This window comes from Martes martes (assembly GCF_963455335.1).
Source record: "Martes martes genome assembly, chromosome: 12".
Lineage (NCBI taxonomy): Eukaryota > Metazoa > Chordata > Mammalia > Carnivora > Mustelidae > Martes > Martes martes.
The window spans coordinates 88,786,378-88,809,113 of NC_137900.1; the positions used below are offsets into that span (position 1 = coordinate 88,786,378).

General features: G+C 57.6%; 2 protein-coding genes across 7 annotated transcripts; both read right to left on the reverse strand.

Annotated features, from left to right (window-relative positions):
• Window positions 1-737: 737 nt before the first annotated feature.
• On the reverse strand, window positions 738-13,986 carry ST6GALNAC4 (ST6 N-acetylgalactosaminide alpha-2,6-sialyltransferase 4). Of its 3 annotated transcripts, none has more exons than XM_080820310.1 (6): window positions 13,747-13,986; window positions 9,340-9,426; window positions 7,641-7,826; window positions 4,735-5,147; window positions 2,523-2,630; window positions 738-1,443 (listed from the first exon to the last, which is right to left on the reverse strand). In XM_080820310.1, the coding sequence occupies exons 2-6, from the start codon at window positions 9,349-9,351 to the stop codon at window positions 1,254-1,256; spliced, it is 909 nt and encodes a 302-aa protein (XP_080676436.1). In that variant the 5' UTR covers window positions 9,352-9,426; window positions 13,747-13,986; the 3' UTR covers window positions 738-1,253. The 3 variants fall into 3 exon arrangements, with proteins under 3 accessions (XP_080676436.1, XP_080676435.1, XP_080676437.1); XM_080820309.1 differs by lacking the exon at window positions 13,747-13,986 and adding an exon at window positions 9,855-10,017; XM_080820311.1 differs by lacking the exons at window positions 7,641-7,826; window positions 9,340-9,426; window positions 13,747-13,986 and adding an exon at window positions 5,603-5,734.
• PIP5KL1 (phosphatidylinositol-4-phosphate 5-kinase like 1) lies at window positions 13,915-22,076 on the reverse strand. 4 transcript variants are annotated; one of them, XM_080820305.1, is made up of 10 exons: window positions 21,873-22,076; window positions 20,862-21,065; window positions 19,675-19,725; window positions 19,309-19,463; window positions 18,904-19,028; window positions 18,337-18,371; window positions 18,191-18,246; window positions 17,392-17,504; window positions 16,931-17,084; window positions 13,915-14,494 (listed from the first exon to the last, which is right to left on the reverse strand). In XM_080820305.1, exons 1-10 carry the CDS (start codon window positions 21,900-21,902, stop codon window positions 14,227-14,229), a joined length of 1,191 nt encoding a protein of 396 aa, XP_080676431.1. In that variant the 5' UTR covers window positions 21,903-22,076; the 3' UTR covers window positions 13,915-14,226. The 4 variants fall into 4 exon arrangements, with proteins under 4 accessions (XP_080676431.1, XP_080676434.1, XP_080676432.1 ...); XM_080820308.1 differs by lacking the exons at window positions 19,675-19,725; window positions 20,862-21,065; window positions 21,873-22,076 and having other exon boundaries at window positions 19,292-19,427; XM_080820306.1 differs by lacking the exons at window positions 18,337-18,371; window positions 19,675-19,725; window positions 20,862-21,065; window positions 21,873-22,076 and having other exon boundaries at window positions 19,309-19,419.
• Window positions 22,077-22,736: the final 660 nt, after the last annotated feature.

A 22,736-nucleotide genomic window follows, 5' to 3' on the forward strand; every position in this document is an offset into this window, starting at 1 on the left:
TCCTGATCTCAGATGAAGGAAGGAGGGAGGGAGGGAAGGAGGGAGGGAGAGGTAGTAAAGACCTCTGGGGTCTCTTCCCAGCCCCTTAGTGCAGGGCCCAGGCACTAGGCCTGGCTAGTTGTATCCTGGCTCAGCCAGTGGCTTCTCCTTCTCTGTAAAATGGGCTAACACCACCCTCCTCCTCCCAGGGTGGCGGCAGACCCTTGCTCACTGGCATTTGCTAAAGGTTTACTGGTGGATCTGCTTCTCCCACCTTCTAGATGACAAAACTAAAGCCGAGAGAGGGAAAGCCAGCGGCCTGCCCTCTGCCTCCCTCTCCTGCCGTGTGATCAACTCCAGAGTTAATAGGGAATTTTGCTGGTAAGATCCTTGGAATTTAACCCACGGAGCAGGGAGACGACATTGGGTGGAGCAATTTCCGTCCCACCCTGAGTCATTTCCTCCCAGGCCCTAGGCTCTCCTCCCACTGATGCAGGACAAGGGGTCCCCTGGAAGCCTCTAAGTTGGGGCATTCCCTGAGCCCAGTACAGCCAGGCGACCAGAGCTCCTGGCCTGGTGGGGAAGCAGGTAGGCTCCCGGGGAAGAAACACGGGGGCAGATTAAACAGCCAGGAGCCCAGCCAGCTGTGGGCCTGGGAAGGGGCCCGAGGACTCATCCTGCCCTTGCGTCAACAGGTTACGGGACTGTGGCAGAGAGAGGAGCCCTAATCCCCACCCCCAGACACATGACCACACTTTAGACAGGCTTCCAGAAAACATACGTTTACCCGTACACTCCAGAGGTGGCCCTGGCAGTCACAGTTCAAAGGCCCCTTTGCCCAATGAACCCCAAGCTCTGGGCTGCCCTGACCAGGACAACCAGCCTGGGAAGTGTGGCACCAAAGGCAAGTGGAGGGGGAGAGTGAAGAGGGACAGAGCTGTTGCAGGATCCAAGATCACAATGCTGGTGAGTGGCGGGGGCCATCGGCCCCAGGGCAAAGGCCACTGGACAGACCCAGAGAAGGGATGAACCCAAAATGAAGATTTGGATGACTCAGGGAGTGGGGTGCGGAGGAGGGCACAAAGTTCGCCAGATTCCTCCTCTTCTCCCCCATCAAGTCTGGAGCCCTAAAAAGGGCTCCAAGTGTCCCCAGGGTAGGACAAGAAGGGACCTTAGGTCCACAAGGCATGAGACAGGATCCATAAATTAAATGTTTTTGGTGGCATGTGGAACAAAGGCCCGGTGAAGGCGTGGCGGCCGGCCAGGTGACACGGCTACTGGGTCCTCCACGATGGGTGGGCGAACACGATGGGCCTCTTCTTGGCCCAGCGGGAGAACACGGCCTTCTCGGTGATGAAGCGGTGGGCGCTGCGGGGCGCCCGTTCATGTGCCAGGTACATCTGACACTCGTCCAGCCGGCCCTTCTCAAAGTAGTGGTAAGGCACCGAGGGGTGGCTCTCCTCCCTGCGGGCGGGGAAGAGGGACAGGCGTGGGGTACGGAACTCGCCCACCTCCGACCACCTGCTGCCGCCTACCCCGGCCCCGCCTCACTGGGTACTCCCACGGAGCCCCACGCCCACCCCGGGGAAGACCAGCACAGACGGGGGAGGAGTGGGGCAGCCCACGGATCCCAAAGGCCAGAGTTCGACCCCAGATCTGCCTCTGGCAAGCTGGCTGACGCTGGGCCAGAGGCGGACACTCCGAGCATAAATAACCCATCTATAAAATGGACATGGGCACGAGAGCCCACAGGTCCAACAAGATCAAGACTGCATGGGGCGCCTGGGTGGCTCTGAGGGTTAAGCCTCTGCCTTCAGCTCAGGTCATGGTCTCAGGGTCCTGGGATCAAGCCCCGCATCGGGCTCTCTGCTCAGCGGGGAGCCTGCTTCCCCTCCTCTCTCTCTGCCTGCCTCTCTGCCTACTTGTGATCTCTCTCTGTATATCAAATAAATAAATAAAATCTTAAAAAAAAAAAAAAAGATCAAGACTGCAAACTGCAGGGCTCATGGCAGAGGGCACACGGGCTCCTGTCATCTCACCCACGGGCTCATCAAGCACCCTCCAAAGAGAACGGAAGATAAAGATCAGGGACCCCACTGGCACACTCCACACGTGTCACTCACGGTAATGCGGGAGCATCACCGTACTGATGGTGACAGGTCAGATGTGATCTATCCCAGACGTGCGTATCAGCTGGCGCCTGACGATGCTGTTCTAAGCACTTTGGTAGACTACTCTCTCTCTAAATCTTCTTCCACCTTCTGGGGAAGGTGTGATTATTTTCTTTTACACGTGAGGTAATGGAGGCCCTGGGAGGTGGCGTGTCTGGCCCAAAGTCACAGAGACCCATCATGAAGCTGGGCTCCTTCCTGCCAGACACCGGGCCCAAGGGGTGTCTGAGTCTTGGCCGCTCACTGGGGAGCCCCCACACCCTGCACCCCTCAGTTCCGAGGTCCCCCAGGCTGAGCCAGGATAACAGGGGCGGTGCCCATGGTCCTCCCCGTCCCGGGCTTTCCTCCCGCCCAGGACCTAGGCGGCCTGACCTGCAGTAGCTGTCGCTGACCATTCCATAGACCACGATCTCCTCACACAGCTCCAGGGCGAGGATCATGGTGAACCAGCCGGTGCTGAGAAAGGAGCCCGACTGCCTCCTGGGAGGAAGGAGAACGGTCAGCCCGGCCGCTTCCCTGACTCAAGCTGGAGCAAGGGGCTGTGGGACAGACCCCACCTCAGCTCTCTCAGGACACAGAGCTCACTACCCTCCCAGTCAAGGGCCCCCACCTTGACCCCCACAGAGGGGACGCAGGGGGAGACTGGGGAGGGGACAGAGCCAGCCCGAGAGGAGCAGCAGGCAACAGGTAGAGTTGGATGCAACCCCAGGCCTGTTCAGCCCCTTACCACCCACACAGGACTGGAGCAAAGCCCCAGATGATGGTGGGGGGACCCTGGTCACAACCTCTGCGCATCTAAGGGATCAAGCTTAGGGAGATGGTGGGAGGCCATAGAGCACAGTGGCTGAAAGTGAGCAAGACAGTTGTCTGGAGAGGCGCCTGGGTGGCTCAGATGGTTGAGCGTCTGCCTTCAGCTCAGGTCCTGAGCTCCAGGTCCTGGGATCGAGCCCCGCACCGGGCTCCCAGCTCAGCGGGGAGTCTGCTTCCCCCTCTCCCTCTGTCTCCCCCGCTGTCCGTGCTCTCTCCCTCTCTCTCTCTCTCTCAAGTGAATAAATAAAATCTTAAAAAGAAAAAAAAGATGGTCGTCTGGAGCCAGATGGTCTCCAATTCAAACCCTGAATCTGCTCTACAGTATCAGGTTTGCCCCCAAACCTCTCTGGGTCTCCCTGACCCATCTGTGAAATGGGGAGAATTATAGATAACTATGGGGAGGGAACACTGTCTGCTCAGCACCTCCCACATTCCCCCACACCCACCTGGGAGCAAGGGGCTGTGTGGGCAGCCCAGGCCTCCACCCTCTCAATACACCAGCGCTGTTGCTCTCCTAGCCGAGGGCCACTCACCTCCACCCCGACAGAGGGGCTTATGGGGTGGCTCACTCAAACTCCATACCTCCCAGGCCCTGTGCTGGCCAGGAACCTGCCATAGCCAGTGCTAACATTCACAGGGGAGGGGGCAGAACTGTGAAGAAGACAAGGAGACAAAGGAAGGGGACAAAGAATGTTGGGCAGGGAGGTACGCCTTCAGGCGGGGTGGTCAAGGAGGGCTTCTTTGAGGAGGTGACATCCCATCCAGATCTGAATACCAAAGAGTCAGTCATAGGGAGATATGGAGGAAGAACATTCTAGACAGAGGGAACAGCATGTGCAAGGCCTCCTTCTGAGGAAGCCCAGATGGCCAAGGCAGGCTGAGTGAGGGGAGATGATATCATAGACAGGCAGGGGCCAGACCATAGGAGACCTGAAGGCCAGGGGAGGGGAGGACATGAAAGTAAATCTGCTGTCAGGTTGAGGGCAGGCCACCAATGGGATGAATTCACTGGGGGCCGCTGGTGCTCAGACAACAGGAGGCCAGAGAGGCAGCAGCGAGTGGGTGCTACAAGGGTGGGGGGTGGGGGGAGGAATGGTGACTTAAGTCAAGGTGGCACCTGTGGCACAAAAGGAGAGTCAAGAGCCCACGGTATGTGTCAGGTGATGCAATGAAAGGAGTCAGGTGCAAAGCCCAAGCTTCTGGCTTGGAAACCAGAGGCTGGCAGCTGTATTTCCTGAGTTGGGGTGGGGGTGGGGGTGCGGAGCCAGTGTGCGGAGGAGGCAGGCGGGAATCAGCGTGCTCTTCTGAGTGTGGGATAAAATGAGGTCTTGCATGCAGAGTCCTTAACTCAGTGCCTAGTGCACACAGAGGGCTGTTACTACTGTTAACTGTTATTTTATCTGGCAGGGACTTCAGAGACCAATCCAGATCTCAGGGAGTATCCCCTCCAGGAGGAAGAGCTCCCCGACATTCTCCCATGTGGCAATGCTCCCCAATCTTGTCCTTGCAAAGCCAAAGAGCCCTCACCACCCCTGGGGACTTTTCATCTATGTGCTAATTCAATGAATGACAGTCCTGCTTCTGTCCCCCATCAGGGGCAGGAGCACATCTGCCTCCAACACAGCTGACCCTCCCCCAGTGCCTGACGGAGCAGACCCTCATGGACAAGAACCCAGTAGAGAAGTCATGCCCCCCGCCCCGCCCCCGCCAGCAGGGAGGCCCCCCACCCCCTGGCAGGCCAGCGCCAGGCTCACCGGGCCAGCCCCAGGCTCACCGATTCTTGCCCGTCTCGTCCTGGAAGACCTGGTCGCAGTAGGCCATCATGCGCTCGGTGAAGGTGTACACCTGCAGGCCCGGGTACATCTCGGTGAGCTGCAGCAGCGTGCGGTAGGTGCGGCCGCCCAGCGCCCGATCCATGTGCCTGCCCTGTCCCCACACCACGTAGAGCGTGTCTCGAGCGTGCTGGAAGTAGTGTGAATAGTTGCGCAGCAGCAGAGGCACGCTCGTGTGCGAGACCACGCGCAGGGTGCTGCGCCGGCCCACGTCTGCCTCAAAGCCCACAGTGGGCGCCTGGTTCATGCGCAGGACGCACTCAGCGCTGTCGATCTCGGCGCCCAGGCCGGAGCCCAGCATCTGGCCGGAGCTGGACACCACGGCGCAGCTGCGGCACGGGTCTCGGACCAGCGGCTGTGGGGGGAGGCAGAGAGGGAAGAGAAAGGCATGAGGACACGGCGTCCAAGGCCCTGGTCCTCCATCCAGTGACAGCCTCTGACTTTGCCTGACCCCTGCATCAGCTCCGAGTATAGCATCGAGCCATTTTGCAGATGAGGAATTTGAGATTGGGCAGGTGGGGAGACTTTCCTACGGTCCTATGGATAGCCAGGGGCAGGGCTGAGACTGTGTCCAGAGCCCCATGCTTCCTCATCAGCCACACTTATGTTCCCTTTCCCGACGGCGGAGGCCCTATCAGGCCCTCCATCATGGGTTCCTTATTACAGTTACAAGAGCAAATATTTATAAAGCACTTACAGCAATGCCTGGCACAGCCTGGGTATCATACGCATGTTTGTTAAGTAAACATGAACCTCAGCTCTTCACAGTCACGGTTGGACCTCTCCCTCCTCTACCCGAGCCTCACTCACATTATGCCCGGTTCATAAGTAAAAGCGGTCTTTAGGGCCACAGCAACACTGAGAACTTCCGGTTCCGAGCCTGAATCCTGGCTCGACCACTTCCTCTGTCTCTTGGAGCCTCTATTTCCTCATCTGTCAAATAGGGATGAAAATATTATCTACTTCGCCAGGTGGTGAGGACTCCATTCAAAATGCCTGGAGAGGAGCGCCTGGTTGGCTCAGTCAGTTAAGCATCTGACTCTTGATCTCAGCTCAGATCTTGAAGAAAAAAAAAAAAAAAAAAGGCCTGGAGAGTGATCAGCACTGACCCAGAGCACAGTCTCTCAAACACTATCTCATTATCTCTTGAAAAGCAGAAGCTGAGCCAACATGCCTGCAAATGTTCCCTGGGGGTCAGAGGTCAGGACTCCCAGAAAAGGACTCACTCCTTACTCTATGTCTTCGTGTCTTCCTGGGGGTACAGGGGTTTACAGTGGCCTGTATCGCACTCTGGGACATTTTATATCTAACATAATGTCGATTTAGGAACCCACAGGTCCATTTTCCAAGCCCCCAAAATACAGAACAAGACTTCTTTATTCTGCCTGCAGTCTGAGCCTGTCCTGACAACAGGGGTTCTGTTCAGATCTGAGGTCACCCCCAACCCCAGGAAATATTCTGCTTGTCCCACAAGGTCTTCAAAGTCTTTAAAAGGTCTTTAAAATACTTAATTGCAATCAGTCCAGCTCTTTAAAATATTTAATTACAACCAGTCCATTTTTGATACCCCAAACCCGGATTTCTGGCTTCTCTTGAGAAACCCAGAGGAGGGACACCTGGATGGCTCAGTGGGTTAAGTGTCTGTCTTCAGCTCAGGTCATGATCCCAGCGTTCTGGGATCGAGTCCCACATCCAGCTCTCTGCCCAGCGGGGAGCCTGCTTCTCCCTCTCTTTCTGCCCATCTCCCTGCTTGTGTGCTCTCTCTCTAATCTTTAAATAAGTAAATAAATAAATAAAAGAAACCCAGAGGATCTGGCTACTCTGAGCCCACATCCCCATGAGCTCTGGAGTGTCTAAAATATTCATTGCCCCCCGGGACAGCACCCATCTGGCCCACCCCACCACTGGTTCCATCTGGCCAAACCCCCAGTGGTTTTGTCTCTTGATCAAATATTTACCCAGCACCTGTTGCAAACACAGTCCATGGACCCCACAATTGAATCCGCACAGCAACTCTATAGAGGTAGAACTACAAGATGTTCTCTTACTGATGAGGAGGCAACCAAGGCTCAGAGAAATTAAGACCCCAGATATGTCTTCTCCAAGCCAGGGTCCCTGAACATGCCTCCCTCTGATGTGCTCTCAGAGAGCCATCAGACTCAGAACTGGGAGCTTTCTGTGTTGGTATCAGCATGGGACACCTTTGCGAATGCTACCATGGGAAGGGGGGGGGGCACTGAAATCAGGGCGAGGGGGTAAAGTACTCCAAACCACGCCTGGCAGAGCAAGCATGGGAAGGTGGGTCATCACCCCAAGAACCAGGGTCCCCGTCCCCCTATGACTGGGAGAGCTCTGGGGTTGACATGACTTTTCTCTGCCGTCTCTATCCCAGCAGCAGCCATCAGCACAAGGCAGGGCACACCCAAACACATACCTGCTATGCGAATGGATTGTGTGTATGCACAATTAATTCTAAAGATACACAAACAACGCACAGATCACCATGATGGCATAGCGTCTGTCTCCCCCACCGAGACTAAGAGCTCCTGATGGCCAGCTACTGGTTCACTATTTTTTTTTTTTTTAACCTCTATCACCCAGCTGAGAGCAGCCAGGTAATAATATGTTGAATTTAAAACAAAAACAAAAACAAAAAAACCATTGCCTCTTAGACCTTGGGGCCCACAGAGGAGAACTGACTGCTGAATGTCACACAGCTGGTGAGCACAGGAGCCAAGCCTGGGGTCCAGGCTGGCCTGGCATAAGCCTGGTTCTCACACCCAGACACTTGGGAGCACCCTGGCAGCCGGGGCCAACCCTGTCGCCACACGGTGCCCGGCCAGCTCACCTTCCCATCTGGCACGCTGCTGTATCCGCTGAAGTGTAAGGGCCCCGGCACAGTGGGCCTGGAGTTGGTGGAGGGCTGGGGGGCCAGGCAGGAGGCCAGGCAGAAGGGCAGGCAGGCCCAGCAGCATAATAGGACGTAGGCAGCAGAGAAACCCAGTGAGCACAGAATGACGAGCAGGAGCCGGCCCTGGGGAGACAGGAGTCACGGGTTGTGGGCAGGGGTCCCTGGGGAATCCTAGAAGCCTCTGCTGGGCTGGGGCTGCACCCCAGCCTCATGGGTCCAAACCCCAGCTCAGTAGCTTCCAGAACATTAGCACAGCCCACAGTCTCGGTTAACCAGGGCTTCCTCTGGGCTGCCAGGCTCAGGCCATGGAGACAAGACCTCTTATTATCCCCATATCCTAGACAAGAAATCCGGGGTACTCAAGGCCGCACAGAAGGACAGCAACAGGACGGGGCCTTAAATCCAGGCTGCAGAGCCCATGCTCGTAACCGGAAGCCTCGGTGCACTGGGCAGCCTTGGGTACGGCTCTCCACTCCTCTGGGCCTGTTTCTGCTTCTGAAATACTGGGGCCCACAACACTTGCAGTATGTCCGGTAAGGACTGTGGTAAAAACGCTCTGTGTACCGTAAAGCGGTCCCCAAGACAGGAGAGCGGCCCCTCAGAAGGGCAACCGTCCTCCTTCAGACCCGGGACCCAGGCTGCCTGTGTGCCCACCCTCTACCCCCTCCCCCAGCTGCTCAGTGACCGGCCCCCTGGCTGATGATCTCAATCTGGGTCAGCGGCCCAGGAAGTGAGGGAAGTGTCACTCGAAGAATGGTTTCAATAATTGAAAGCTGGGCCACAGAGGAGGCTCCCACCTCCAAAAACCATGTGCCAGAGGCCACCTGAACCAGGAAGCCCTCCGGGCCAGTTGGCCCTGCTGGCAGACTCAGTGACCCAGCCTTCAAGGAGGGGCCAGAGGAAAGAGGGCACGACCTGGGACTGCCCTCCTGTGCTGGGCCACCCTGATCACCATCTGTGTCTCTCTGGGCTCTAAAATTCTCCCAGCCTGCCCAAGGCCCAGCTCTCCCCCCTCAGAATCCCCCCAGCAGCTGTTGGTGCTCTGAAAACCAGAGGGGGGAAAGCAGCCCCCAGGGTCCCCCCCCAAGGCATATCCTCTACCAGAGGCCCACCCTTTTCTACCCACAAGCCACATCAGCTTCTAAAAATAAATCTCTCCGTGGCCAGCTGTGCGGGGGAGGGGGTTCAGCCCCTGAGGCCTCAGGCTCTGCCTGGCACCTGGTCCTCTTGCCCACAAGGGACCCAGACACCCGAATTCGGGCAGTCGTGGCGGACTCCCCCCAACATCCAGGGCCCTCTTCCTCAACCAGGGGTTCCTGAATAAAGTCAAGAGCAGCTATCCCCTCCCAGGTCGCTGCCTCGCCTGGGAAGCTGCCCTCCGGGGCGCTTACAGGAGTTAGTACTATTATGTCCATGTCACAGGGGAGACCGGCAAGGCCCTGAAACCAGAGAGGGAACACCACTTGCCTGAAGCCTCACCGCCTGCCAGACCAGATCAGCAGGGCTTTGAGACCCGTCTGCCCTTCTCACTCAGCTCAGGAGCAGTGGGTCAGAAGTGAGTCAGTTCTGGGGTGGGAGAGGTTAGGAGGCTGCTGTGCCGGAAGTTCCCCAGAGCCTTCCTCCTTACACCACTCACCGGGGCCTTCATGCTGCTGCCGCCGCTCAGCAGTCAGGGGGCTGCCGTCTCCAGGGCTCGCGCTGGGAAGGGATGGGGGCCAGGCACCTGCCGAGATCCAGAAACTCAGAGCTGGGTCCTGGGCCTCTGAGGAAACGCCGCAGGGAAACTGAGGCAGCGGCGGGGATGGGCCAGGGTCAAGGCAGATGACTTCCAGGAATCAAACTCCTTAAAGACCCCAAACACCGGACAGCGCGGTCCGCATCGTAAAGGAGCTGGAATCGAGTGACCTTCGGGGAAACATCCCACCAACCCAATCCCCATTGTGCGGACGGGGAAGGAGAGGCAGGGAGGGGGAGCTCTCGGCTCAAGGTCACTCGTCGAGTCCGGGTCAGTTAGAACCGGGAGCCAGGAGCCCCGACTGCCGCCCCATCCCTCCTACCTCACTACAAGAGGGATGGACCGAGAGGCCTGGGGCGGGATATTTCCACCCCTCTCCCAGATTCCAACGCCCCCTCCCCCGGCCAGGCGCTAACCAGGCAGACGGGCTGGGGCGCTCCGGCTGCTCTCGATCCGCTGCTCGGAGCTCCATGGCCCGCAAACCGGGCGGTCCGGGCGGGAAGCCGGAGCCCTGGGGCGGAGGCGGCACCGCGGCCGCGGCTTCTGGAGGATGGAAACCGAACGAGAGCCGCCGGCAGCGGGGGCGGGGTCTGCGAGGACCGGGAGGAGACTGGAGCGCTGGGGGCGGGTCCCGGGAGACGGGGGCGGGACCTACGAGCACCGCCTCCGCTGCGGGGGAGGGAAGTGCGTGGCTGGCCGCGGGGCCTCCGGATAGGGGCGGGGCCTGGGGGCCGGGGGCGGAGTCCGAGGGCGCGCTTCTCCCCCCCCCTTTTTCTCGCCCTCCCACGTTTCTCCCGAGCTGCTCTCGGGGGTCGGGTGGGCGGCGCGCAGAGGAAAGACCTAGGGAGTGTGGGAACTGGCGCGCGGTGGCTACCCAGCGGTCCGGACTCGAGTTTCTCCGTTTGTGAAACTGGGAGATGGGTGGGAAAATTAAACAGGGCCTTGGGGTCAGGCTGCCCTGGGTTTCAAGCTTGAAGGATTCCCAGAGTTAGCCGGTAAAATACGGGACGCTCAGTTATACTGGAATTTCAGATAAACAGTGCATAATTATATTTAAAATCTGACATTCCAGTGTAACTGGGCATTCTCTATTTTCTCTGGCGACCCTAGCCACCTGAGCCTCAGTTTTTCTCCCCTATGAAGTGAGGATTAAGGCAGCTCCTGCCAGTGAGGTAGAGCAGGGAAGCTGTGGTACAGTTAGGATTCCAACCCTGAGGGGCACCTGGGGGGCTCAGTGGTTAAGCCGCTGCCTTCGGCTCAGGTCATGATCCCAGGGTCCTGGGATTGAGTCCCACATCGGGCTCTCTGTTCAGCAGGAAGCCCGCTTCTGCCCACACACCCCCGCCCCCGCACCCCCCACCTGCCTCTCTGCCTACTTGTAATCTCTGTCTGTCAAATAAATAAATTAAATATTTTTAAGAAATTAAAAAAAAAGATTCCAACTCTGAGCTATCTCACTGCCACATACTTTCACCTCTTCACCTCCCCCTTCCCAAAGTGTCCTCCAAATTCCAACCAACTCAGTCTTACACCCCTGCAGATGCTGAAATGTATCCCATTTGAAGGCTCAGATGGGGTCCCCTGGGAAGTTCAAACTCAAGTGCCTTTCAGGGGCTGGAAAGGGTTGAAAGAACAGATATAGGGCCATACGGAGGAGTGCGCCTGCGGAGAAGTGGAGGGCATGCTTCTCATCTAAAGTGTTTTTTATAAAATGCTCTATGGGCCAGAAAGCTCATCCTACTACCTCCATCACACCCTCCTCTGCAGGACCTTCCTCTGGGATCCAGGCTAGGTTTCTGCTCCGACCCCAGTTCAAACTCCATTTGCCTTTTTCTCAGAGCCTCTAGTGTGGGCACAATGCCAAGGTACCCGTGTTTGGGTATCTGCACCCAGATAAGCAACTTCCCAAGGCTACCTATTCTGCTCCAGTGCAAAGCCAAGTCTGCCATGCCTCTTCCTGTCCTATGGGGGAAAGTGACACTCTATGGCAGCCCTGCCCTTGAGCTTCCTTTGAGTACAGGCCCACCTTGTACCTCCCCCGCAGCCTGGGAACAGCTAGAAGGTAGTGGTCCAAGTTCAATCTCTCTCTGTAGTCTCCTGTTCACTCAAGGCCAGGCGCACAGTGGGTCCCCAAAGCCAGAGTCCTCCTGCATCCACCCCAAGTCATCATCCTTCAAGTGTCTCTCCTTGTAGCCCCAACCTTAAGGGGACAATGGTGAGAAATTCCCTAAGGAGTCATTCATCACCCACAATGGCTGGTGAAGTGACCATTCTTTCCCCAAAGAGGCAACTCTCTCCTTGTTAGGGTCACATGGAGACAAGGACATGCCCAAATGTTCTGGACTTGCAGAGCAGACGAGGATCACACATCCACAGTAGAACTGCCAGTGGGAAGTTCCGCAGGCTCAGATAAAGCTCTTCAGTTTGGTTATGGCAAAAGAGCACTCTCTTTACCCTGACATACAAGGCCCTGTACGGTGGGAACTTCTGTCTTCTTAACCACCTTCTACCTACCCTGGGCATGCTTCTGATCCCCAATCACATTGAGCTCATCCCTACCTCAGGACCTTTGCACTTGATGTTTGCTCTACTCACATAGCCAGCTCCTTCCTGTCATTCAGCTCAAATATCACCTCTTCAGAAAGGCCCATACCAAGCACTCTATGTGACACTACATGCCCATCCCTCTAACTCCCACCTTATTGGTCTTTTTCATAGTACCAGTCACAGTCTGAAATCATCCTGTGTACTAACTGGACCACACACCCACTAGACTCTCAGCTAGTCATGGTCTCAGGCACTTCCAGCAGCTGCACAACACCCAGCACACACTAGAGGCTAGATAATGTCTTTTGAATGACCAAGTGAGGAGAACCAGGAATCCTGGGCCCCCATGAGACCTTGGATAAGTCACACTCCCCTCCAGCCTCAAGTTCTGGCTCAGCCCCTTGCCAGAGACCCCAGGTAGGTGAGGGGCTGAGCCATCCTTATCTGTGAGGGCAGGACTCTCAGGCTCTGACTCAGTCCTGCCAGGTCCAGACCCTGGGCCCACGTATGGCCAAACCCCGTTTCCTGCCGTGCAGCCCTACCGCTACTGAGCTTCCTCAACGCACCCACCTCCTGACTGATGGCCTCTATGTGTCAACTTCCTGCTGAGCCAAAACAAGAAATTCTCTGTGACTTGGGCCAGTTTGGAGAGCTTGAATAATCAACCAAGGTCACCCAGACCACGAGGGGTGAGGTCAATTGTACACATATTCCAGGAGCCCACACTCCGGTGCGGCATTAACTTTCCCTGCCTGCTCCCTCCCCACCCTCCATTTTGCCTCATTTTCTCTGAAGGCTAATGGACTGGCAATGTTTGGTATTCGCTGAAGGGCTCTCCCAAGATCCAGTTCCAGTCCTGGGGGTCAGCTCTTGATGCACAACATCCCCCCCCCCCACCATATTGTCCCTCCTACTCCGAACTCCAGCCACAGTGAAATGTTTCTTTCTCTCAAGTATCAGGCTCTCTGTCACTCCAGACCTTTGCCATGCCCTTGGCCTGGGACCCTCCCAGGGCTGCATCTGACTCTTCTGGTCTCAGTCAAGAAGGTAGAGCCCCACCTCCATCCAATTATTAGGGGGAGGCCCCTTCCCTCAGCATAGTGCCCCCAGGCTCCTTCATGAGGCTGGGTCACATCAGGCTGCTTCTGCCGCTGTCTCTCCCCAGGCTCTGTGACAGTAGAATATCTGCGAATTTTGCCCCACCGCCAGGTCCCCATCATCCAGGAGAGGGCCTGTCACATGATAGGAGCTCAATAAATATTTAATGAGTTAATTAAGTCCATTTTCATCCTTCCAGTTGTACAGATTAGACCACTGAGGCACAGAGAGGTTTAGCACCTTGTCCTGGTCACAGACACCCAGGCCCCAGAGCTGCTCTAGAGGAAAGGCCTACTTGGGTATGGTGGGATTGGACCAGGGTCAGAGGCCAGGCTGGAGTTTCCTGGAGGAAGGAGAAGGAATGATCAGAGGCTATGCACATACTGAGTTTCTTTGCTCCTGCTAATTTCCATGCTGCCATACCCTTGGTCTGACCCCTACTCCCATTTCACAGATGAGAAAAATGACTCCCGGTATAGGGAAGAGCTTACTCAAGTTCAGTGGTCGGCCTCAACACAGTGTCTTGTAGAGATGCCGGCCCCTCAATCCTCCCCCTTCGCCCACCTGCATCCCTTGTGCAGGAGCGAGGGGGACCACCCCAAAGGGAGACCAGTGGGCAGTAGGTAAGGAGGGCTGAGTGCTTGGGCAGGTCTTTCAACTTACCCAATGGCAAGCCCCTCAAAGTCTCTGGGCCTCAGTTTCCCCATCTGGACGACAAAGGCGCTTGGCTGGAGCCTTCAGCCTTCCCCCCTTCCCCAAAGCACGAGGCCAGGGCTGAGGGAGCTGGTGGGTAAGAATACAGGCTCCTGAGTCCAAAAGGCAGAGTCGAGTCCTGGTTCCAGCATTTATTGCTGAATGATCTTGCTCAGTCCCTTCACCCCCTGAGCCTCCATTTCATGGTCTGTAAAAAGAGAATAATCGCTTTTTTTTTTTTTTTTTTTTTTGAGGGTTAAATGAGCTAACGTAGGAGAGTCCCTGGCACAAGGCCAACACGGCATCGTCACCAAATGAGGCTTGTTGTCATGGTATTCGTTAGGGGATGCTGCCCTCTGGAGGCCAAAGGCGGAACGGCAGGCGAGGGGAACCCAACGCTGGTTCCCGGCATGCGCCCATTGTCCAGATGCGGAGCGCCGCGAGCGCGGGTCACTCGGTATGTGCCTCCACCCACTGGCAGAGGCGACGGGCGTAGCGAGCGGGGCTGACGGTAGAGAAGGTCCGGCCCGGGTAGCGCAGCGTCTTCCATAGGTGCTCCAGCCTCTTGCGGAGCCCATAGACCGTGGCGAGATCCACGAGGCCCAGGAAATAGCGTTGCTCCGGCCCGTCCAGGATGTGTAAGGCGTTGGGGGAGTCAGGCAGCAGCCGGCGGTTCTGGGATCCCGGCTCCTCCGGGCTCTGTACCCCTCGCACAGACCTGGCGGCCGACAGGAGGGTGAGGCTACTGCCTCCTCCAGGGGGCCCCAGCCCAGGGATTCCCGCAAGCGTAGCCACGGGGCGCCCAGACAGCATTCTGCGCTGACCCCACTCTTCCTCCGTTCATTCTCACAACTCCTGTGTGCCAGGCCTGTGACGTCAGATAAACTGGGAGGCTGAGTAAAGTGTAGACGATGGACTAGAGTTGTTCATTCCGTAGCCACTAGCCACATGCGGCCACGAAGCCTTTAAATGTGGCCAGTCCCAACTGAGGTGCGCTGGTAAGTGTGAAATACATGCTGAATTCCCAAGACAGGATGAGAAAAAGAGTGTAAAACACCTCATAAAGGTTTATATTGATTTGATGACGAAATGATAAAAATTGGGGGTGTGTTGAATAACAAATATATTTTTAAAATTATCTTTACCTGTTTCTGTTCACTTTTCTAAAGAGGCTAAATTTCTAAAGAAAATTTAAAACCACATGTGTGACTCACATTACATTTCTTTCTTTTTAAATTAAATTTTTTGAGAGAGAGAGAGTGCACGGAGGGAAAGGAGAAGCAGACTCCCCACTGAGCAGGGAGCCCGCGGGCCCCCCCCCCCGCCCCCGCAGGGCTCCATCCCAGGATGCCAAGATCAGGATCGCAGCAAAAGGCAGCCAGCCACCTAACCGACTGGGCCCCCCCACCCCCACCGCCACCCCTCGAATTGCATTTCTATTGGGTGGTGGCGCTCTAGGACTTTTGGGTCACACAGACACTGGCTCCTCACTTACCTACCACATGACTTTGGCTAAGTATGGTATTGGGGTGTTTCCTAAACTTCTGTTTGGGGTCGTCCAACCCTGGAGGTTTCAGGGCGGCAGAGCTGAAACCGTGTGGACAAAGTCCAGCCCCAGTTTATAGATGGTGTATGTGGGGGCGGGGGGGGGCGGTTTGCCTTCTAAATGTATCCCAAATTGGAAGCCGCCTTTAGCTGGGCCCCAGTCCCAGCCAGAAGCAGGTTCAATTCCCTAATTTTGTCCTCTGGGAGGTGGAGGGGAGTTGGGAAAGTGTCGCTGAGACAAATAAGCCAATGAGAGACAAGCCCTGCCCAGACATCGACCAATCAGAACCCAGTGGTCTGAGTGCCTGGGCAAAACACGGATGCTCTTTGCTGGGCGGCGTTGGGGATGGGGGTGGGATGGGGGAGGCGAAAGCTTATCCTGAAAGAGGGGCTGGGAACTGGTAGGGGTGGGGCTGGGGCAGTGGCCACTTAGCAGCCAGCATATTTCAATATGACAACAGCCATTATAAGCGAACTGGGGTTTACCGGCTGAAAGATGACCGAAATCTAAGCATCAGCTGGGGATAGACAGGGCAAGGGAGAAGCTGACCTAGCTTGGATAGTCAGACCTTGGGGGGCGGCGGGGAGGAGATCATGTCTGTGACCCAAGGCAGGAATTCCACCCTCTGGTCAGGATGTGTCCAGCCAATATGTGGGGAGCCAATAACCTGGATTCTGCCGACGCCTCACCCATCTCCAAAGGGTGGGTTGGCGGGGCTGGATGAGAGGATGTCACTTTTCACTTTTCCACCCACCAGATGGTTGGGCTTCTTTCCTTAATGTGCCTTCCTTAACCCCTACTTTATTCTGTTCAGCCTTGGAGGACGGAAATCCAAGTAACTAACCAAATACTAACATGAATCCTCAGAAGCCATTCTGCCACCTCACTTACCCTCTCTGAGCCTCAGTTTTCACATCTCTAAAATGGGAATGAGCCCACCTTAATGAGGTTCGTGGTCAGCATGCAGAGAGCAACAGATACACTACAAAGCAGGGGACAACATGATGGTGGCACCAATGGTGATGACCTTAGGGTCCTAGAAGTGGAAAGACTGGTTTAAAGGTCAAGGGCTTTGTTGGGTGCCTGGGTGGCTCAGCCGGTTAAGCATCTGACTGCAGTTCAGGTCATGATCTCAGGGTCCTGAGACAGAGCCCACGCTCAGCAGGGGGTCTGTTTCTCCACCTTCCACGGCCCCTCCCCCTGCTTGTGCTCTTTCTCTCTCAAATAAATAAATAAAACCTTTCATTTTATTAATAAAGGGCAAGGGCTCTTTCTAAAGTAGAAATTAAATAGGTCTGAAAACTGCTGTGAAACCTTCAGTGGCTCCACATCCCCTTCAGGAAAGTGGGCAGATTCTTTACACCAGCACTGAAGCCCTTGTCCAGCTGGATCTCCCCGGCTCAGTCCTGTGCAGTCCACACATGCCCACCAACCTTGCCAACCAGGCTTCTCCAGCCCTCTACTCTTCCCTCTCCACACACACACACTCACACACACGCATGCACTTTCCAGTCTCTGAGCCTTTGTGCTGTCCCCCCACCTCATCACCCATCTCTCTCCCGCTCTCATCACCTCATTCTTGCTCTCGCCCCTGCAGGGGGGGCCCACCTGACTGTGCGGAAGAGGAGGCTGCTGCCCGGGCCCCTCTCATCCTCGTGGAGACGCTGGAAGGCCATCAGGAGACTGTAATCAAGCACGTTGAGCTCCCGGAGGAAGGCGGTGTCCAGTTCCATCTGCTGGAGGAGCCAGCTCCGCTGGGGCCCTGCCGGAGCATCAGTGCCCCCACCTGAGTGCTCCTCGTGTGTCAGGCAAGGTGCTGAGGGCTCCACACATCTCTGACCCAAGAGGGCAGGTGTCATTAACCGTCCCATTTCACAGATGAGGAAACCCCTCCACGATTTGCCCTGGTTGCCTAGCTCATAAGGCATGGAGGCAGGATTTGAACCCTGCTCCGCCTGACTCTAGAATCCCGGCTCTAAATGACTCAGGCAGAGGGCAGGGCCGGGGACACCCTTCTCACTTGACCCTGAATGGAGGAAAAGCAGGCACAGACTGTCTCCATGGCTCACCCAGGTCGATGGTCTTGCCTTGAAAGTTGAGGTCCTTCAGCACCAGGACAAGGGGGCTACTGTCGGGGGCTGGCTCCACCCATCGGCTCACCTCACAGCCCTTTATGTCATACCTGTGAGCGGGGAGTGACAGAAAGGGGGCGACAGAATTCAGCATCAGACAGACTGACACACAGGGGGAACCAAGAAACAAGAGCTTCCGCTGGGTGGATGTTTGAACCCTCATCACAGGCCATTCCATTATTGTCCCCATGTCAGAGATGGAGAAAAAGGCTCAGAGAGCTTCTTTGACTTGCCCAAGACCACACAGTAAGTATAGGGCAGAGCTGGGATTTGAACTCGGGCTTTTGGAAGCCCAGTCCAGGCTTTATCCCTGCCTGTGCCTGTCTCTCTGCACCTTGTCATCCCTGGAAGTGTCCCCGACAGGGGGTCCAAGCCTAGACTGCAGCCCCAGAAGGGCTTGTGGGAAGTCCTTGGAGGAGGCAGAGGGTTTCAATCTCTGCTCCTCACGTAGTAGCGGTGTGGCCCTCCCCCTCCTCAGCTTCTCATCTATAAAACGGGGATGATAACCACCCCTACCCCTCGGAGTTGTTCTAGGAATAAAGAAGGCAATGAATGCAGACTCCCCGAGTGCTCAAGGGACACTGGTCGTGCCTATCCCTGTCTCCGATCCCCTGGGAGATCTCGGGGATGTGCCTCCCATCTTCTCCCCGGGCCCCAGCTGCGCATCGGCTAGCGAGAATGGGTGCTTCAGGTGGCACATCCCGCGTGGGGCCGGGGGCCCTGTGAGGGGACTCGCCTCTCGGAGATGCGGCCGGCGGGGTAGAAGACGCTCAGCATGATGATGAAGAATTCCTGGGGACGGGGGTAGGGAGTGAGGGACGACAGGCTCTCACCCTCCAGCCGCCCCCTCTGGCCCGGCCCCCTCGCCTCGGCCTCACCCACCTTCTTTCCCCGAGCCACCCGCAGACTGTGCACTCCTGGAAGGGGAGAGGGCGCCAGGTGAGGGGCCCCCAACTCGACAACCCGGGTCCATTCCGCCCTAGGCCCAACTCCAGGCCACGCCTCCTCCTCGAGGTCCCGCGTCTCCCGAGCCCGCCCCTCCAGGCTGCGCCCCCGGACCTCTGCCCTAGCTTGGGTGGATGCCCCGACTGGCCCCGGGCTCTAGGCAGCCCCAGAGAGGCGCTGTCCTCAGGCGCGACCCCACCCATTTGCCCTCCCGCCGCGGGACTGGGCGATCCAACCCCGCCCCCTTCGGGAGGCCCCGCCCCAGGGCTCGGCCCGCGCCCACCGAGCCCGCCTTTCCTCTCCACCCACGTCCAGGACACGCCCCCCATGGAACGCGACCCGCCGCCGGACCCGCCCGCCCAGGCTCCCGCTCGGGTCCCCAACGCCCCCCATCCTGGGAGCCGCCCCACTCCTTAACCCCCTCCCCAGCTCGCTCTCGGTCTTCTGCGCTCCCCCACCCCCACTTCCTCCGCCCCGCAATCCCCGGCCCCCGGCCAGCCGTACCCAGCAACCGGGCAAGGAGCGAGTGCGGGTGCCTCTGCAGATGCTGCACGTAGCGGGGCAGGTGGGCGAGCAGCGCCCGCACCTCCCGACGCCGCTGGGTCTTCAGGAAGAAGCGCTGGTCGTGGCTGGAGGGTGGAGAAAGAGGTCACCGGTCAGGCAGGGCTGGAGCGGCCCCGTTGGGCCCTCTGCCCGAGTGCGGATCTGTCTCCCCCTGCATGGGCTTGAGGCCTTCCCGCCAGCCCTCACCTCGCCCCGGTCACCTCCCGCCCTCACTCTCCTCCACCTGACCTCTATCTGGCCCTGACTGTCCCTGACCTGGCCATTCCGTTTCTTTCCTCCCCATTCCCGTTGCCTCCACCCAGGGACGCCACTCCCGCCCCTTCCCCACCCCTGCTGCCGGCTCACGACAGGAAGAAGCTGGCCTTGCTCTTGGAGGTGCTGAGGAACTGCAGGTAGGGGCCGCCGGGGCCTAGGGCTGCCTGATAGTCCTCCTCGGCCAGGCCTAGGGAGTGGCGCAGCCAGGCGAAGGCGGGGCCAGCCAGGGTGCCCAGCTCGAAGCCCTGTAGGGGAGGAAGAGCAGCCCCAGCAGTGTCCACGGGGGCCTAGGTGTGTGCAGTAGGCCCTGGTGTGGGAGGATCAGGGTAACCACACTCTTCCTGCAAAGCCCTGAGGCAAGCCAGCCCACCCACTGCACGGATGGGGAAACTGAGGACGACAGAGAAGGAAGACCAGTACACACCCCTCCCCATGTGGCAGTCTTGGGCTTCTTACCTCGTGGACCTGGGTCAGGACCTCGGAGAAATCCTCCTCAGTAGGCGGTCCCTACAGGGAGGGGTGGAGGGGCTCAGGTCAAGTCTTAGCCCCACACTGCCAGCTCCAGGATCTCCAAGAGTCCTGCCCCTGGCCTCACCCCCTTCCCTCAATGTGATTGCTCCAGCAAACAGAGACTAGAACTCAGGGCTTCATCCATTCACCCAGAAGTACCTATTGGCCAAGTGAAGCCATCCCAGTGAAAGGGGATGGCCTTAAAACCAAGGGACCTGCCTGATTCAGTGTGAGAAGGGCAGGATCAGAGAAGGCTTCCCAGGGGAGGTGACCTCTAAGCTGAAATCTGAAAGGGGGTGGAGAGGAGGAGCATGATGTTCACAGCAGGGGGAACAGCATTGGTGGTCACCGGAAGGGCAGGAGAGCTCAAGTGGTTGAAATAATTAAGGGAGGGAGGGAGTGTGAATGCAGCTGGACAGTTGGCTCTTGAACTGGAGCCAGCAGGATCCTGAGGCCGTGCTGAGTACTGGGGAGCCATGGGAGATTGTCAGTCAGGTGATGAAATTTAGAAGACTGTCCCCCTTCCTCCCCCCCCCCACCCCGCCCAGGCTCCTACACTTTTCTTGGACCTCTAGGTCCCTGTGCCAGGACTTGGCCTGTGGGATGCGGTCATGCTGTGCACACGTGTGCACACACACAAACAACACACATGCTCGCCCTGGCCTGTCCAGCTGCTGAGACTGCAGTTGGGTGACCCTTTCTGCTGAGCCAGCCTGGCCCCAGCCCTGAGCTGCGGGAGGATGGGCCAGGCTGGCGGGATGGGGGTGGGGTCCTTTCTCAGCCATGCACCCTAGCAAAGCCAGGAGGGCATCAGAGACCATGGAGTACAATACCCCCCCACACCCATTATACAGATGGGGGCACTGAGGCCCAAAGAAGCAGAGGACCATCTAGAGTCACACAACAACCACCTGGGTCAAGGGGTTCCTCACATCCCCAGTACAGACTGCACTTTGTGGCTTCCTGGTCTCAGCCCCCACCCCAGCATGTCCCTCTCCCCCTGAACTGAGCCCCTGATTTCCTCCTCGTATAGCCCTCTCTGATCCCCGACCCTGCAGTATGGGCAGGACCTGGCCCCTGAGTGGTCTTGCCCTCAGTACCGGGGAGGCGGGGGACACAGATGGGCCACTCACGGTGGGCGGGTGATCCATGGAGACCTGGGTGGCAGCCCACAGCCCTGCTTGCATCATGCACGTCAGCTGGTGCAGCTCATGCCCGGGGCCAATCTCAAACAGGCCGCGGCGAGCCTGCTTGTCTCGGAGGCGCCAGAGGAGGCCACGGCGGCCAGACGTCGAGGTGGCTGCTCTGCATCCAGCCTCTGGGGAGGGGGCCAGGACCTGGTGGCAGAAGGCACAAGGAGAAATGAGCACACGGAAGCATCCCAGAGGGGAAAGACTCAGGTTTGAGTCCCACTCCCAGTACGTGTGAGCCCTCCTATTATCGCTCTCTGCCTCAGTTTCCTCTGTTGTCAAACAGGGATAACGCTGCTACCCCCACCTCACTGGGTGTTGTGATGGGCCACCCAGTGCCTGGCGTGCAATCAGCACCCAGGAGAGAATTATTATCAGTAGGTAGAGAATGCTTTCTGCAGCCGAACCTGTCTCTCATCAGCTGTATGATCTTAGGTAAGTCACCTAACCTTTCTGCATCTCCTTTTCTCATCTGTAAAATGACAACTCTAGTAACTCCTTCGTGGTGACAGTTTGATATTTGCTCCAGGCACAGGAACCCTTGAGAGTCGGAGCTGTGACGCCAGGGACTCGGTCATTTCTTCCACTCGTCTATGCGGAGTTCCTCCCGGCTGAGCGGAGGGTCAGCACGAAGCTGAGCTCACAGCCGCTGACCCATTAGTAGTGGGCACCCACCATGTGCCCAGCACTGGCCGAGAGCTTGACTTGCTAACAGCCCTATGAAGGAGGAGCTTTTTCCCCCGCGATGAGAAAACCGAGGAAGTTCTCTGGGGACACCCGCCAGACTTCCCCCTCCATACCTGCGGCCCCGTGTGGGGCGTGTCCTGGTCCCCGCCCAGTGCCGGACCCCTCCAGGGCTTGGATGGGGGTGTGTCCGCGCTGCACGGGGAACGGAGGCCTGGGTCCTGTCCCCCAACCCTTTCCTTTTCTGTCCTCTCTTGGGTCCGCACCTACCTCGTGGGGCCCCGGGCTCGGTGCGGCCATCGCCCCGCAGCAGCTTCCCGGGCTCCGGCCGCGTCCCGGTCGCCGCGCTGCAGGAGTCAGTCCCCGCCCCTGCTTCCGGACCGACCAATAGCGCGGTGCCGGTCACGGCTGCACCCAATCCGCGCGGGAGGCGCCGGCGATCGCCTGCGGGTCCCGCCCCCGGGGCTGCAGCATCCTTCAGACCGCGGTCCAGGCCGGGGTGGGGCCGCCACACGTCGCTTAGGGTCTCCCGAAGGGATGACCCCCCCAGTCCATCTCCTCTAGTGGAGGGCTCGGATATCGGGGCCGCTTGGGGAGGCGGGAAACCTAAATCCAAGTCCCGCCCACCCACTCTGGCGTGAAATTCCCACCGACTGTCCCTCGGGTGAGGAAACTAAGGTCCAGAGAGAGAAGTGAGTACCTCCAGGTCACACAGGAAGTCCGGGGCATGCATTCATTCAAGGCCTATTTTGATCACTCACTACGGGCAGCTCTAGGGCCCGGGGATTCAGCGGTGAGTGAGAGGGAGGAACACAGCTGCCAGCGTGATCTTTTAAAAGCATAAATCAGATGATGTCACTCTCATGCTTAAAGCCTCCAGTGGCTTCCCTAGGCCCTGAACAAAATCCATACCCCTCACTATGGCCCCAGGCCCATCTAAAACCACTCTGCCTACACCCACCAGACAGCCACAAGGAGCTCCCCTGCTGGTCCTTAGGCATAAAATTCTTTCACACCTGGGGCTTTTACAGGCGCTCTTCCCATTGCTTGAAAGCCTTTCCCCCAGGCTCTCCCTTGACCTATTCCTTCTTGTCACCTTGCCAGACTCAGTGTCCCCTCGTTCTTTTTTTAATT

Bases quoted from the DNA above. Each gene is read 5' to 3' on its own strand.
- ST6GALNAC4 (XM_080820310.1), bottom strand. The intron at 5,148-7,640 runs GTGAGCTGGCCG...CTCCCCCCACAG, and splicing joins GCAGCGTGCCAGATGGGAAG to CCGCTGGTCCGAGACCCGTG. The intron at 2,631-4,734 runs GTGAGCCTGGGG...CCTTCCTCCCAG, and splicing joins GACGAGACGGGCAAGAATCG to GAGGCAGTCGGGCTCCTTTC.
- PIP5KL1 (XM_080820305.1), bottom strand. From the start codon at position 21,902: ATGGCCGCACCGAGCCCGGGGCCCCACGAG. The intron at 21,066-21,872 runs GTAGGTGCGGAC...TTCTGCCACCAG, and splicing joins CGAGCCCGGGGCCCCACGAG to GTCCTGGCCCCCTCCCCAGA. The intron at 19,029-19,308 runs GTGAGCCGGCAG...TCCACCCTCCAG, and splicing joins AAGGCCAGCTTCTTCCTGTC to CCACGACCAGCGCTTCTTCC.